Source organism: Blennius ocellaris (genome assembly GCF_963422515.1).
Source record: "Blennius ocellaris genome assembly, chromosome: 5".
In the NCBI taxonomy this organism is placed as follows: domain Eukaryota; kingdom Metazoa; phylum Chordata; class Actinopteri; order Blenniiformes; family Blenniidae; genus Blennius; species Blennius ocellaris.
The window spans coordinates 2,389,997-2,407,440 of NC_137654.1; the positions used below are offsets into that span (position 1 = coordinate 2,389,997).

The 17,444-nt window shown below is 47.1% G+C and overlaps 1 protein-coding gene across 1 annotated transcript in view; it reads right to left on the reverse strand.

The window, feature by feature from the left end:
- asxl1 (ASXL transcriptional regulator 1) overlaps nt 1–8,776 on the reverse strand; it is a 36,022-nt gene extending 27,246 nt beyond the window's left edge. Inside the window, exon 1 of the mRNA XM_080497401.1 lies at nt 8,515–8,776. Within this exon, the coding sequence (XP_080353527.1) occupies nt 8,515–8,571 (57 nt within the window). The 5' untranslated portion in view covers nt 8,572–8,776. The remainder of the gene's footprint in view (nt 1–8,514) is intronic.
- Nucleotides 8,777–17,444: the final 8,668 nt, after the last annotated feature.

Here is a 17,444-nt window from a genome sequence, read left to right on the forward strand (position 1 = left end):
AAAATGAAAACACTCAATCTCCATGGAAACGCAACTTTCTGAAAATGCTCCATCTGTGTAGACAGCAAAAATGTTGCTACTGCACATGTAAGGCGGAAGCAACTAGTTCTGCACATGCTCCGTAGAGACAATCAGAACAATGTCTCCTCTGTGGCGTCATGACTCCTGGAACTGGTACTATTATTATAACCACCGCAATAACAATCCAACGTGACGGTCTGTCCACTAGAATGTCTGCGTTCTCCCCTTTGTCTTGTTGACGCTGTATTGATCTCTGCTGCCTGCGTGTGTGTACTTTCATTATACAAACAAATAGTGGCCCAACATGCCAACCACATGGTTTTCAGCTTTTCTACCATTGCTATGGTTCAGAGGCTTAACACCTCTGTAGGGACGCCCTAAAATCCAAGGCCAAGTGTCCTCGGAGACAGACGTCTTCTCTTCAGGGGGACGGGTCATGAACGACAAATTGTAGGACCAGTTGATATAGAACGAACCAAACACCAAATATGTTATGATTATTTAAAAGCAAATAACTGAACCAATACTAAAACATAAAATGTAAATACATACAGAATATACACCTGTATACAAAATAATTATTAAATAAGATTGAATAAAAAAGTGACGTCAACATCATCATGCACCCTGTGCTAGGCTCCGCCCCTCTGAGAAGGAATCATCAGTCACCCTGTGCTAGGCTCCGCCCCTCTGAGGAGGAATCATCATGCACCCTGTGCTAGGCTCCGCCCCTCTGAGGAGGAATCATCATTCACCCTGTGCTAGGCTCCGCCCCTCTGAGAAGGAATCATCATGCACCCTGTGCTAGGCTCCGCCCCTCTGAGGAGGAATCATCATTCACCCTGTGCTAGGCTCCGCCCCTCTGAGAAGGAATCATCATGCACCCTGTGCTAGGCTCCGCCCCTCTGAGAAGGAATCATCATTCACCCTGTGCTAGGCTCCGCCCCTCTGAGAAGGAATCATCAGTCACCCTGTGCTAGGCTCCGCCCCTCTGAGGAGGAAAGTGTGATCTGTGCCCTGACTGCTCATGCTCCAGAGACCGTCTCCCCGTCCCCCCGTCCCCCCCGTCCGTACAATCACAGTTTTAAAGCAAATAAAGAGCCAGAGGCTCAGAACTCCTGCAGTGAAACAGAAAGGACTTTAGGAAAGGTGGAGAACGTTCTGGATGCTTTCATTGTGGAACGTTAAGGAAGTGAACCAGGAGTGCAGTATGGCAGCAGTATGGCAGCAGTATGGCAGCAGTATGGAAGCAGAATGGAAGCAGAATGGAAGCAGTATGGCAGCAGTATGGAAGCAGAATGGAAGCAGAATGGAAGCAGTATGGCAGCAGTATGGAAGCAGAATGGAAGCAGTATGGCAGCAGAATGGAAGCAGTACGGCAGCAGAATGGAAGCAGTACGGCAGCAGAATGGCAGCAGTATGGAAGCAGGATGGCAGCAGTATGGAAGCAGAATGGCAGCAGTATGGCAGCAGAATGGAAGCAGTATGGCAGCAGAATGGCAGCAGTATGGAAGCAGTATGGCAGCAGAATGGAAGCAGAATGGAAGCAGAATGGAAGCAAAATGGAAGCAGTATGGAAGCAGTATGGCAGCAGTATGGCAGCAGAATGGAAGCAGTATGGCAGCAGTATGGCAGCAGTATGGCAGCAGAATGGCAGCAGTATGGAAGCAGTATGGAAGCAGTATGGAAGCAGAATGGAAGCAAAATGGAAGCAGTATGGAAGCAGTATGGCAGCAGTATGGCAGCAGAATGGAAGCAGTATGGCAGCAGTATGGCAACAGTATGGCAGCAGTATGGCAGCAGTATGGCAGCAGTATGGCAGCAGTATGGAAGCAGAATGGAAGCAGTATGGCAGCAGAATGGAAGCAGTATGGAAGCAGTATGGAAGCAGAATGGAAGCAGAATGGAAGCAGAATGGAAGCAGAATGGAAGCAGTATGGCAGCAGAATGGAAGCAGTATGGCAGCAGTATGGCAGCAGTATGGAAGCAGAATGGAAGCAGTATGGAAGCAGTATGGAAGCAGTATGGCAGCAGAATGGAAGCAGTATGGCAGCAGTATGGAAGCAGTATGGAAGCAGTATGGAAGCAGTATGGAAGCAGAATGGAAGCAGTATGGCAGCAGTATGGCAGCAGTATGGCAGCAGTATGGCAGCAGTATGGCAGCAGTATGGCAGCAGAATGGAAGCAGAATGGAAGCAGAATGGAAGCAGTATGGCAGCAGAATGGAAGCAGTATGGAAGCAGAATGGAAGCAGTATGGAAGCAGTATGGAAGCAGAATGGAAGCAGAATGGAAGCAGTATGGCAGCAGAATGGAAGCAGTATGGCAGCAGTATGGCAGCAGTATGGAAGCAGTATGGAAGCAGAATGGAAGCAGTATGGAAGCAGTATGGAAGCAGTATGGCAGCAGAATGGAAGCAGTATGGCAGCAGTATGGCAGCAGTATGGAAGCAGTATGGAAGCAGTATGGCAGCAGTATGGAAGCAGAATGGAAGCAGTATGGAAGCAGTATGGCAGCAGTATGGCAGCAGTATGGAAGCAGTATGGAAGCAGTATGGAAGCAGTATGGCAGCAGTATGGCAGCAGTATGGCAGCAGTATGGAAGCAGTATGGAAGCAGTATGGCAGCAGTATGGCAGCAGTATGGAAGCAGTATGGAAGCAGAATGGAAGCAGTATGGAAGCAGTATGGAAGCAGTATGGCAGCAGAATGGAAGCAGTATGGCAGCAGTATGGAAGCAGTATGGAAGCAGTATGGAAGCAGTATGGCAGCAGTATGGAAGCAGTATGGCAGCAGTATGGCAGCAGTATGGAAGCAGTATGGCAGCAGTATGGCAGCAGAATGGCAGCAGTATGGAAGCAGTATGGAAGCAGTATGGCAGCAGTATGGAAGCAGTATGGAAGCAGTATGGCAGCAGTATGGAAGCAGTATGGAAGCAGTATGGCAACAGTATGGAAGCAGTATGGTAACAGAATGGAAGCAGTATGGAAGCAGTATGGAAGCAGTATGGAAGCAGTATGGAAGCAGAATGGAAGCAGTATGGAAGCAGAATGGAAGCAGTATGGCAGCAGAATGGAAGCAGTATGGCAGCAGAATGGAAGCAGTACGGCAGCAGTACGGCAGCAGAATGGAAGCAGGATGGCAGCAGTATGGCAGCAGTATGGCAGCAGAATGGCAGCAGAATGGCAGCAGAATGGCAGCAGTATGGAAGCAGAATGGAAGCAGTATGGCAGCAGAATGGAAGCAGTATGGAAGCAGAATGGAAGCAAAATGGAAGCAGTATGGAAGCAGTATGGCAGCAGAATGGAAGCAGTATGGCAGCAGTATGGCAGCAGTATGGCAGCAGTATGGAAGCAGTATGGCAGCAGTATGGAAGCAGTATGGAAGCAGTATGGAAGCAGAATGGAAGCAGTATGGCAGCAGAATGGCAGCAGAATGGAAGCAGTATGGAAGCAGAATGGAAGCAGTATGGCAGCAGAATGGAAGCAGTATGGCAGCAGAATGGAAGCAGTATGGAAGCAGTATGGAAGCAGAATGGAAGCAGTATGGAAGCAGTATGGAAGCAGTATGGCAGCAGAATGGAAGCAGTATGGCAGCAGTATGGCAGCAGTATGGAAGCAGTATGGAAGCAGTATGGCAGCAGAATGGAAGCAGTATGGCAGCAGTATGGAAGCAGTATGGAAGCAGTATGGCAGCAGTATGGAAGCAGTATGGAAGCAGTATGGCAGCAGTATGGCAACAGTATGGAAGCAGTATGGTAACAGAATGGAAGCAGTATGGAAGCAGTATGGCAGCAGTATGGAAGCAGTATGGCAGCAGTTATTGACGTCTCAAACTAACCACAACGTCTGAATATTCTAATAATCGGTCCAATCCAGGTATTTTAGCTCAGCTTGAACTCTGCCAGGAGAACCTGTCCCTGGTCCTGGTCCAGCAGGTGGTCCTGGTCCAGCAGGTGGTCCTGGTCCAGCAGGTGGTCCTCATAGGTGTTAATAGTTAAATGTGTGGCTCTGACCGGTCTCTGCTCTGAGGTTCTACTGGAGTTCCCAATAGAAGAGCACCGCAGATCAAAGGAGCACTTGACATGTTCAAAGATGTTCAAAGCAAAAAAGAACCAACCCGGTTAAAATAGACCTTAATGGTCCATTCTAAGGCACTCTAATGGACTACTACATTGTGACGTGTGAAAAAGTGCAGGACCACTTGATACTGAACGAACCAAACACCAAATATGTTATGGAATAAGCCTACTTGTATAAAAGCACATAACTGAACCAATATAAAGATTTTTAAAGTATATGTGTGTATAAACAATAAAGTATAACTTCAGGGGCCACATACAGTTTCCTCTTGAGTGCCATTCGGGTCAAATATTGCCATAATAACCTTTGAATTTAGACTTGAAGGTTTTGCTTTGTATTGTACATTATGGAACGGTCTATAACTTTGCAAAATCAACAGTTAGTACTGAAGAAAACAACAATCTCAACATAAACTGAATTTTAATTAAACATTCTGATCAAAAATACAATGAAATGTCAAAGAAACTCATCTAAATCCTATATAACGTTGTTGCTGGTTGGCGCCTCCTGCAGGCCGACGGGCCGGATGCTTCACTCTTTAAACAAAACGTGATTCAAGAGGCGAGGCTGTCTGCTCATGAAGGTGTGTGATCACTTAAAACCTCTCGCTTTGAGGGAGCCATGCACTATTTCCCGGTAATCTTTTTTGAAAATTGAATGTCCAAATGACGGCTGGACATTCACTGCATGTTCCCAACAGTCATGTAGCGCAGAGGCTGCTCTCGCACACATCTATTGGGAGTAACTATCTATTGGGAGTAACTATCTATTGGGAGTATAGCCACTTCCATGGTTCATCAACCTGAAAACTATTTCTCTGCTTTCTAATAACTAGAGGACCTCTGAAGTAAAATTGTCTTTAGTATTTATTTTGTAAACATCTTGTATGTATTGTGTGTCCAGTGTGTGAGAGGACAGACATGTTGACACGAAGAACAAGACAACAGAATGTACTTCATCTCAGGCAGTCACTATGGTTTGTAATGTAGACTTCAGCAGATGGGTGGAGTTTGGAGCTCCATGCAGTCTTTCCCTCACAAACAGCCTCCACCAGACAGTCGCTCTGTTCATGCGTGTGTGTGCAGGTTAAAACACCATTAGAGGCATAAAGCAGTTTGTTGATTTGGTTTTTTTGTCCTTTTTTCTTGATATTGGAGGATCTGATTGCAGAAGCACAACGTGAGTGTACACAATATTTCATTTTATGAAGTTTCCATGTTATGTTACCATGGGAGAAACATTCCATTGATGGAACTCTGTACAAGTTGGTGATACATTATCAGTTCAATGTGCGGCCTTGTCGTGATGTCGCATTGGTGAGAAGAAAACAGAGAAGTGTACGGTCATTATCATCTCAGTTTGTCATCATCATCTCAGATGATTTTGACGACATGAGACGAATGTGGCCACTTCCCTCATGTGGACCTTCACAGACCCAACACATGGACTGTGAACCACGCCCCCTTTTTACCTTGAAGAACTGCACTACTGCCGTTTCTTTGCTCAACCTCGCTGTTCGTTTGAAAACACGCCATATAAAGCAAAGTATTAAGATCATTTGCAGCAGTATTTTCCACCTGCAGATCTGACTGCCGTGTTGAAAACAGGAGCTGAAGCAGTACTGTAGTAGTAGGAGTAGTGAAGTATTGTGTCCGTGGTGTGCTAATTTGAAGCAGTACTGTAGTAGTAGTGGTAGTACTGTGTCCTCGGTGTGCTAATTTGAAGCAGTACTGTAGTAGTAGTAGTAGTAGTAGTATTGTGTCCTCGGTGTGCTAATTTGAAGCAGTACTGTAGTAGTAGTAGTAGTAGTACTGTGTCCTCGGTGTGCTAATTTGAAGCAGTACTGTAGTAGTAGTAGTAGTATTGTGTCCTCGTGTGCTAATTTGAAGCAGTACTGTAGTAGTAGTAGTAGTACTGTGTCCTCGGTGTGCTAATTTGAAGCAGTACTGTAGTAGTAGTAGTAGTATTGTGTCCTCGGTGTGCTAATTTGAAGCAGTACTGTAGTAGTAGTAGTACTGTGTCCTCGGTGTGCTAATTTGAAGCAGTACTGTAGTAGTAGTAGTAGTATTGTGTCCTCGGTGTGCTAATTTGAAGCAGTACTGTAGTAGTAGTAGTACTGTGTCCTCGGTGTGCTAATTTGAAGCAGTACTGTAGTAGTAGTAGTACTGTGTCCTCGGTGTGCTAATTTGAAGCAGTACTGTAGTAGTAGTAGTAGTATTGTGTCCTCGGTGTGCTAAGTTGAAGCAGTACTGTAGTAGTAGTAGTAGTAGTATTGTGTCCTCGGTGTGCTAATTTGAAGCAGTACTGTAGTAGTAGTAGTAGTATTGTGTCCTCGGTGTGCTAATTTGAAGCAGTACTGTAGTAGTAGTAGTAGTAGTATCGTGTCCTCGGTGTGCTAATTTGAAGCAGTACTGTAGTAGTAGTAGTATTGTGTCCTCGGTGTGCTAATTTGAAGCAGTACTGTAGTAGTAGTGGTATTGTGTCCTCGGTGTGCTAATTTGAAGCAGTACTGTAGTAGTAGTAGTGGTATTGTGTCCTCGGTGTGCTAATTTGAAGCAGTACTGTAGTAGTAGTAGTGGTATTGTGTCCTCGGTGTGCTAATTTGAAGCAGTACTGTAGTAGTAGTAGTGGTATTGTGTCCTCGGTGTGCTAATTTGAAGCAGTACTGTAGTAGTAGTAGTAGTATTGTGTCCTCGGTGTGCTAATTTGAAGCAGTACTGTAGTAGTAGTAGTAGTATTGTGTCCTCGGTGTGCTAATTTGAAGCAGTACTGTAGTAGTAGTATTGTGTCCTCGGTGTGCTAATTTGAAGCAGTACTGTAGTAGTAGTAGTATTGTGTCCTCGGTGTGCTAATTTGAAGCAGTACTGTAGTAGTAGTAGTATTGTGTCCTCGGTGTGCTAATTTGAAGCAGTACTGTAGTAGTAGTAGAATTGTGTCCTCGGTGTGCTAATTTGAAGCAGTACTGTAGTAGTAGTGGTATTGTGTCCTCGGTGTGCTAATTTGAAGCAGTACTGTAGTAGTAGTAGTGGTATTGTGTCCTCGGTGTGCTAATTTGAAGCAGTACTGTAGTAGTAGTAGTAGTATTGTGTCCTCGGTGTGCTAATTTGAAGCAGTACTGTAGTAGTAGTAGTAGTATTGTGTCCTCGGTGTGCTAATTTGAAGCAGTACTGTAGTAGTAGTATTGTGTCCTCGGTGTGCTAATTTGAAGCAGTACTGTAGTAGTAGTAGTAGTATTGTGTCCTCGGTGTGCTAATTTGAAGCAGTACTGTAGTAGTAGTATTGTGTCCTCGGTGTGCTAATTTGAAGCAGTACTGTAGTAGTAGTAGTACTGTGTCCACGGTGTGCTAATTTGAAGCAGTACTGTAGTAGTAGTAGTAGTATTGTGTCTTCGGTGTGCTAATTTGAAGCAGTACTGTAGCAGTAGTATTAGTAGTAGTAGTATTGTGTCCTCGGTGTGCTAATTTGAAGCAGTACTGTAGTAGTAGTAGTAGTATTGTGTCCTCGGTGTGCTAATTTGAAGCAGTACTGTAGTAGTAGTAGTAGTATTGTGTCCTCGGTGTGCTAATTTGAAGCAGTACTGTAGTAGTAGTAGTAGTAGTATTGTGTCCTCGGTGTGCTAATTTGAAGCAGTACTGTAGTAGTAGTAGTATTGTGTCCTCGGTGTGCTAATTTGAAGCAGTACTGTAGTAGTAGTAGTATTGTGTCCTCGGTGTGCTAATTTGAAGCAGTACTGTAGTAGTAGTAGTAGTATTGTGTCCTCGGTGTGCTAAAACCTGAATGATGTGTGAAAACAGACCGTCAAAGCAGCTTTAACACGACTTGAGGCATTAATGTGAATCCTTGATGTGTTAAAAGTAGTAGTAGAGGGACTTGAAGCAGTATTGTAGTAGTATTGTTTGTTCCAGCTGCTGAGCCTCACCATTAGCTCTGCTAACGTTAGCATGTGTTCAGCTAACAGTACTCACTACTACCTTCACTTTAGGCCCAGCTACTGCAGAAACCTTCACAGCGCCCACATCCCCTGGAGCTTCGGGGCATCGGGGGGCTCCCGGCCGGGCTGGAGGGCTTCATTCCGTGGAGTTTGTCTCCGGGAGTTGATGGGGACGAGCTAGGCTAACTCTAGCAAACAAAGAGCTGCAGCAGGCTGTTAGCCATTAGCATGCTAGCTGCGTTAGCGTGATGCGGTTCCTCTCTTTTTAAACCAGAAAGCACGAAATGTGCACAAAATGGCAAAATGTGTGGTTTTCGACATAAAGGCGGTGTCTGCGTGCTCATTGTTGTGCTGGAAGCTGAGCTGACAGACAGCTGCGGCCGCGACGACAATATCCAAACAACACATCTGGACCCACGGCGTGAAGAAAACCTCAGAAATCCGCAAAGCAGAGAAGGAAACTAACAAAGTGTTTGAGTTTACCATGCGAGCCGCCTCAGCCCAGGTCCGCTCCTTCTTTCTCTTTTGTTTGTCCTTCATTTCCTCCGCTGCTTCTGCTGATCGCCTGCCGAGTCTGGAGCTGCTTCTCTGCGGAGCGGCGCGCTGCTCACCACGGTCTGTAGAACCAGATCCAGAACCAGAACCAGAACCGAACCGCAGGGCCGACTGAGCTCAGGTCAAAACAGAGGGGGGGCTGAGTCTGGATCCGACTAGCTGAGCACACACATCGTCTCTGGAGCGCCGGAGCAGTGTGTGAGTGTCCGTCTGTGCGCGTGTGTCTGTGTGTGTGTGTGGAGCGGCTAATGCTAATGCTGCTGCAGTAGGACGAACCTCTCTGGAATGCAACAACCAGGTCAAAGGTCAAACGCTCTGCAGGAATGCAACAAAACAAGGCCAGCCCTCTACCTGAAAACACCACATCCCATAGGCTGCTGCAACATACACCGCACAATTATCAACATGCACAATATACATGTTACAGAGGAAAACTGCAATATATTGTTTTCTTACTGCACAGTGCAGGGCTCTGCATGTCAACAAACCAATCAACACAATGGCTTCAACCAATGCATATAGACTGGAAATAAGTGGCAAGACAAGTGGTGAAATGAATGCAGATGGTCCAATTAAAATGTGAAAGGAATCAGTAAAGGATACATCACATTCATTTTCACTCACAAACAGTTTCTCTAAATATTCAGACTGGGCTGCAGGGCAGTGACTAACGCTCTCACCTCACAGTGGGGGAAAGGTCCAGGTTCAAATAGCAGTGGGGGTCCTTCATTGTGGAGTTTGCACGTTCTCCCCATGAGTGGCTGGGTTTCCTCCAGGCACTGCGCTGTGTGCCCACAGCCCAGAAACATGCAAGTGAAGTTGATTGGTGGTGCTAAATTACCTTGAGTGTGAGTGAGTGAGTGAGTGAGTGAGTGAGTGAGTGAGTGAGTGGGTGAGTGAGTGAGTGGGTGGGTGAGTGAGTGAGTGGGTGAGTGAGTGAGTGGGCTTTTCCACCTAAAAGAACCAGGGTCCAGTTCGGAGCCGGGGCCACACAGCACCAGTTCTTTGTGTTTCCACTGCCAAAGCACTCATGAAACAGGTGCTAAACCGGTTCTACCTGGCTCCACTTCTTTCCTGGGCCAGAGTGGAACCAGGCCGGGGCCAGACGGGTCATCAAGTGGGGGCGGAGTTATCGCTACTTACAAGGTGGAGGTTGAACCGATGTCCTGAAAACAACAGTGAACACGGAGCCTCAGAATGGTTAGAAAGAAAAAATAAAACTAAAGCGTGGGAAAGATATAATAAGTTGTTCCCTGAAGTTAATAATATGAGGGAACAAGATCATTTAATCTGTGATAACGGAGCCGCGGCTCTGGAGGTGCAGAGCTCCTCCACTGCACCGTCAGCTGCCTGAGAGGTGGAGGTGCAGAGCTCCTCCACTGCACCGTCAGCCTCCTGAGAGGTGGAGGTGCAGAGCTCCTCCACTGCACCGTCAGCTGCCTGAGAGGTGGAGGTGCAGAGCTCCTCCACTGCACCGTCAGCTGCCTGAGATCTAGACTCTAGAAGCATTTCCATTGTTTTTCATGGTAACATCATTGTAACTAACTTCACTTTCATGTGTTGTTTGGCGTTTTGCCCGCCGGCTGAGGCAGTGCAGCCGTTGTACAATGTAGGGTGACGCTGCTGCTCCCTACCAGACGCTGCACTGGTCTCTTCTACCCACACAACTCTAGAATGAAGCAAGACCTTGGCTTCATCAGCAACTACTAAACAAACTACACACTAGTGTAAATGAAAGCTGGATCTTTAACCATAAAATGAGTCTTTTAATGGTTTCATGTGAAAGAGAACTTTAATCATTTACGTAGGTTTCCATTATAAACGCTGTAGAGCAGCGTTCTGTCATTCTACACCTCCATTCTATCATTCTATACCTCCATTCTATCATTCTATCATTCTACACCTCCATTCCTCATTCTATCATTCTACACCTCCATTCTATCATTCTACACCTCCATTCTACCATTCTATCATTCTACACCTCCATTCCTCATTCTATCATTCTACACCTCCATTCTATCATTCTACACCTCCATTCCTCATTCTATCATTCTACACCTCCATTCCTCATTCTATCATTCTACACCTCCATTCCTCGTTCTATCATTCTACACCTCCATTCCTCCTTCTATCATTCTACACCTCCATTCCTCATTCTATCATTCTACACCTCCATTCTATCATTCTACACCTCCATTCCTCGTTCTATCATTCTACACCTCCATTCCTCATTCTATCATTCTACACCTCCATTCCTCGTTCTATCATTCTACACCTCCATTCCTCATTCTATCATTCTACACCTCCATTCCTCCTTCTATCATTCTACACCTCCATTCCTCCTTCTATCATTCTACACCTCCATTCCTCCTTCTATCATTCTACACCTCCATTCCTCCTCATGCTGAAGCTTTTGATTCAGACACGTCCAGAAATAACGTGAAAGGAGCAGAAATTGACGATGTAATGTCCACATGGGAAAAAAACAAGCCCCAAGCTCATTCATGTGTTGTTTTATTCTCTCTCTGGCCACTAGGGGCTCCAGACTGAAACAATTCTCTCTCTGGCCACTAGGGGCTCCAGACTGAAACAATTCTCTCTCTGGCCACTAGGGGCTCCGGACTGAAACAATTCTCTCTCTGGCCACTAGGGGCTCCGGACTGAAACAATTCTCTCTCTGGCCACTAGGGGCTCCAGACTGAAACAATTCTCTCTCTGGCCACTAGGGGCTCCGGACTGAAACAAGACGGACGTGAATAGACCTCAATAGAGGACGAGGAGACTCATTGTTTTCTGGCTCTTTGGTCTGGGACTTTCCACAGTTTCTGTGGGGACAAAGTGCCTTTTTGACGTGTTGCAGGATGTGGCTGTCTGCACCTTGCCAAAGAAATTAATTAAAAACAAAAAGGGGAAAAATACAATAAAGAAAAAAAGATGTTTTGACATTTTGATCAAACAATGAGCTTGAAGGCCGGTGCACCTCCAACTGGACCATCTCTGCTGGGTTCAGTCCGTCGTTCAGAGCCCGCACTGAGGCTGATTTATGGTTCTACATCGGGCAGAGCTCCCGAGACTGAAAACAGTCGTTCTGTTTGAGAAATGTGAGTCCAGAAGAGTTTCTAATGTCTGGTTTAGTGTGTGAGGCGTGGATCTGATTCCTGTGGCCACGAGGTCAAAGGTCCAGTTGCCTGAATGAGTCGGGAACAACGGAGACTCTTAAGGGCCTTTTTCACGACAACATTTTTTACAAGTAAAATTGTATCATTTTTGCGTTCCCGTTTCAGAAGTTTCAGGTTTGCACAACAGAAACACTGAAAATGATGTTTTCACATTGGGCCTCGAGTGGGTGCTGTTGTTTGTTTTAATAATGAAAGAAACAAACATTCCTGAGCAGGGAACAATTCGCTGCAAATGATAATGATGACGATATTTGTATGGACCATCTTGGATTATTATTATTATGAGCAACTCGACAATAAAACTAATTTGGGATGAAAGAAAACTGACGATCATTGGCTCAATATTGGAATAGAAATGACGCCGACATGAATTCGATAATGAAATATTTTGCTGATAACTCGATCCAATGTTAAATAACCAACATGGCCTTTTTTTCCCCACACACTTTCAGCCCATTTGTTTGCCCTCTGACACTGCTGCTTGCTGTTGTCGCTTGCATTGCATCATATTGAGGGTGACGTCCGGTGGCCAAAAAAACAATACAACAACAAAAAAAAACACTTGATTTTTATAATTGAAAGAACAATGGCAGAAAACAAGAAATCAGCAGCAAATCTGTGTGTGTGTGTGTGTGTGTGTGTGTGTGTGTGTGTGTGTGTGTGTGTGTGTGTGTGTGTGTGTGTGTGTGTGTGTGTGTGTGTGTGTGTGTGTGTGTGTGCGTGGTTTGTCCACTGGGTGTGGTTGAAATTAAACTTTTATTCAATTCAACTTTATTTATATAGCACCAAGTACAACACAGTCATTCCTCGGTGCTTTTAACAGAGAAAAACTCAAAATATCCACATGAGCAGCAGGTTTATTTGTGACTGTGAGAGGAGAGGGGAGAAGGGGAGAGGAGAGGAGAGGAGAAGAGAAGAGAAGAGAGGAGAGGAGAGGAGAGGAGAGGAGAAGAGAGGAGGGGAGGGGAGATAGGAGAGGTTTGGTTTTCAAAGTCCCTTTATTTGCCCATTTCAAAGAGAAACAGGTCACTGTCACATCATCACTCAGCTAACAAAACTAAAAACAAACAAACGCAAAACAAAAACAAAAGAAACCAACAGCAACAACAACAACAACAATAGCTTCTAGAAATGTACTCGACTAAACAAAAATCAAAACTGAACAATAAGTCCTCCACCTTCCCCACAGAACCCCAAACCTCCCAACAGCCCCTGTGTGACTGAAGCCCCTTGTTGGTCATTACAAAGCCTCAGTCTGGCCTGAAGCAGACCTTTTAAAACCGCCACCAAGTCCACACTTCCAGATCCCTGAGTCCTGTTCCTGCCTGTTAGCCACATGGCTAACTTAGCAGAAGCCCATATAAAGTTCAGCAATATTTGCAGTCTTTTTCCTGGCGCTGTACTTTCGGACCAAACAAATGAAAAGAAAAACGCTCACCAAGACCCTGAAACCATCTTTTTAACAAGTCAAAAAGGCCTGAGAGCCGAGAGCTGCTTACAAATAAATGGTCAAGGGTTTCAGACTGTCCACAAACAATACACCCCTCCCCCAGCTCTGGATTCAACAGTGTTTTATTCTCAAAAACACAGCAGAAGCAAAGTCAGGCAGTCCAAGAACAAAACCAGAGCAGGCGATAGAGGAGGAAATCCAGGAGGCGAGGTCGGGCAGGCAGAAGGTCAAAAAACACAAAGGCAACACGATTATCTCATGAAGGCGGGTACGAATGGTGTGAGAACTCAGACCAACTGGCAACCAGAGCTACAAGAGAGGAACTAAATACACACTGATGACGATTACAAACAGCTGAGACCTGGAGGAGGAAGCAGAAGAGCACGGGGCGGAGCTAAGGGGGACACAGGGGCGGAGCTAAGGGGGACACAGGGGCGGAGCTAAGGGGAACACAGGGGCGGAGCTAAGGGGGACACAGGAGGGGAGGAGAGAAGGCAGGATCATGACAGTTTGTAGCTATGGCTCCATCACAACCCTCCCCTGGAGGTCTGCGGTCCGTTTGTCACCAGGCAGGTGTACAGGGACCGCCCGCTGCCCTTCGGAGAAAAGCTTGGACCAAAGAACTCAGTCCACCTCGACTCTTTCATCCCCGCCAGCGAACGCAGGTTCAGGACTTTAACACAGGTTTGGTAGATACTTTTCTTTCCGGTGTGACGAAACATTTCCAGCTGCGGGATTTTGAAAGAGAGCAGCTGACCTCCCCCCTCCCGCCACTCCCCCACAGCTGGGTGATGGACAGGGAGGGGAAACTGTATTCTCTGTCCTCACTCCACTGGTTCCACAGGGTCTGGTTCCTTGCAAACGTTCTCAATGAGTGTGGCAAGGCAGCACAGCCCTCTGTGCTGCCTTGCCACAGGTGATCCCGCTGCCGGCTCTCAGGTCGTCCAGGGAGGTTGCAGTTGTCTTCAACAGATGTCCCAGTTTGGTGCAGCCAGCCAGCCTGAGGCTGGTTCGGAGGCTCGCAGACTGCAGTGCTTGAGTTCTGATGAATTGGTTGAAGAACAGAGGTTCTTCAAACAGCCACATGCCCTGGGTCTCATTTGAAGCTCGTTGGAAATGGAGGATCTGCCATGCCTGCAGAACAGAGCTGTAGAAAGGTGTCAGTCCAGATAGAACCACTTCTTCTGGCTGTAGGAGGAAAAGCTGTTTAAAGTATCCGAACCGCCCAGCTCTCCTCAGCAGCAACCGAGCTGTGTTGAACCAGCTTGGACCACAGTCATAGAGCAGCTTTTGTGCAGTTGTGAGTCTGAAGGCAGCGATCTTTGCCTGGATGTTAATGAGGCTCTGCCCTCCTACAGCCACTGGCAGGTAAAGTGCTGCAGCCCGAACCCAGTGATGGCCAGACCAAAAGATGTCCAGGATGGCTCTCTGGATGTCCTCTACCAAACCTGAGTTAAAGGATAATTCCTGGTCAAAATAACTCCCAGGTTCCTCACAGTGGAACTGGAGGTCAAAGTAATACCATCCAGTGTGACTATTATCTTTAGATAATTTGTCTCTCAGATATTTTGGCCCAAATGTAATAATTTCAGTTTCATCTGAGTTCAGGAGCAGGAAAGTACGACTCATCCAATCCTTTATATCTTTAAGACGAACTTCGAGTTTAGAAAGTTGGTTGTTATCCTCTGGTTTCATAGATAAATAGATTTGTGTGTCATCTGCATAACAAAGGAAGTTAATGGAGTGTTTTTTAATAATATTCCCTACAGGAAGCGTGTATAAAGTAAAAAGTATAGGACCTAAGACAGAACCCTGTGGAACTCCATGTTTAACCTCAGTCTGGAGTGAGGAGTTATCCTGAACATGAACAAAGTGGAACCTGTCTGATAAATATGATCAGAACCAGTTTAGTACCTTTAAGCCTGATGATGTTCTAGCCTCTGTAACAGGATGTTCTGATCATGATGTGTTCTAGCCTCTGTAACAGGATGTTCTGATCATGATGTGTTCTAGCCTCTGTAACAGGATGTTCTGATCAATAGTATGAAAAGCAGCACTGAGATCTAACAGGACCAGAATAGAGACCAGGGGCCTCATTTATAAACGTTGCGTACGCACAAAAGAATGCGTACGCCACTCTCTACGCAAACCGTGGGATTTATAAAAAGAGAACTTGACGGGAAAATGTGCGGTCCTCCACGCCAACTCTGACCCTGGGTCACCCTAACCCTAACCCAACTCTGACCCTGGGTCACCCTAACCCTAACCCAACTCTGACCCTGGGTCACCCTAACCCTAACCCAACTCTGACCCTGGGTCACCCTAACCCTAACCCAACTCTGACCCTGGGTCACCCTAACCCTAACCCAACTCTGACCCTGGGTCACTCTAACCCTAACCCAACTCTGACCCTGGGTCACCCTAACCCTAACCCAACTCTGACCCTGGGTCACCCTAACCCTAACCCAACTCTGACCCTGGGTCACCCTAACCCTAACCCAACTCTGACCCTGGGTCACCCTAACCCTAACCCAACTCTGACCCAGGCGTACGCACAGAACTGGGGGAAGGAGAAACTGCGCCACCGATGGCAGAAGAAAGAAACGGGAGAAACTGTGTGAAACTGATGGTGTAAAATAAATAGTTATATGACCTCTCATATATGGACAGTTTATTTGCAAGAAGTGGATAGTAAACAATAACATTTCTACAATGAATAAACAAACATACTCCCTGGAGTGCACACAGGAAACATATGATTAAGACAATAGTAAGACAACAGTATTATGTTTACACTGATATGAATGCCTGACTGTTGTCTCGGCCTATGCACCGAACAGCAGGTCAGAGTACCCAACCTTCTTGGAGTCCCTGGGAGGGGTGCTGGATAGTGCCCCAACTGGGGACTCCATTGTTCTCCTGGGGGACTTCAACGCCCACGTGGGCAATGACAGTGAGACTTGGAAGGTGGTGATTGGGAGGAACGGCCTCCCCGATCTGAACCCGAGTGGTGTTCTGTTATTGGACTTCTGTGCTAGTCACAGCTTGTCCATAACGAACACCATGTTCGAGCACAGGGGTGTCCATAAGTGCACGTGGCACCAGGACACCCTAGGCCGGAGGTCAATGATAGACTTTGTGGTCGTGTCATCTGATCTCCGGTCACGTGTCTTGGACACTCGGGTAAAGAGAGGGGCAGAGCTGTCAACTGATCACCACCTGGTGGTGAGTTGGATGCGCTGGACTGGGAGGAGGCCGGATAGACTCGGCAGGCCCAAACGTGTTGTGAGGGTCTGCTGGGAACACCTGGCCGAGCCCTCCGTCCGCGCAGTCTTCAACTCCCACCTCCGGGAGAGCTTCTCACAGATCCCGAGGGAGGTTGGAGACATTGAGTCCGAGTGGACCATGTTCTCCTCTTCCATTGTCGAAGCTGCTGCTCAGAGCTGTGGTCGCAGGGCCTCTGGCGCCTGTCGTGGCGGCAATCCCCGAACCCGGTGGTGGACACCGGAAGTAAGGGATGCCGTCAAGCTGAAGAAGGAGTCCTACCGGGCACTGTTAGCTCATAGGACTCTCGAGGCAATCGACAGGTACCGGCAGGCCAACCGAGCTGCAGCCCGGGCTGTGGTGGAGGCAAAAACTCCGGTCTGGGAGGAGTTCGGAGAGGACATGGAGGAGGACTTTCGGTCGGCCTCGAGGAAATTCTGGAAAACCGTCCGGCGCCTCAGGCGGGGGAAGCAGTTCTCCACCAACACTGTTTACAGTGGAGGTGGGGAGTTGTTGACCTCAACTGGGGACATTGTTGGGCGGTGGAAGGAATACTTCGAGGACCTCCTCAATCCCACCACCACGTCTTCCATTGAGGAAGCAGAGACTGGGTTCTCAGAGGTGGACTCGTCCATTTCCCAAGCTGAAGTCACCGAGGTTGTTGTGAAGCTCCTCGGTGGCAAGGCACCGGGAGTGGATGAGATTCACCCAGAGTTCCTTAAGTCTCTGGATGTGCAGGGACTGTCGTGGCTGACTCGTCTCTGCAACATTGCGTGGCGGGCGGGGACAGTACCTCTGGACTGGCAGACCGGGGTGGTGGTCCCTCTCTTTAAGAAGGGGGATCGGAGGGTGTGTTCCAACTACAGAGGGATCACACTCCTCAGCCTCCCCGGGAAAGTTTATTCCAGGGTACTGGAGAGGAGGGTCCGGCCGTTAGTCCAACCTCGGATTCAAGAGGAACAATG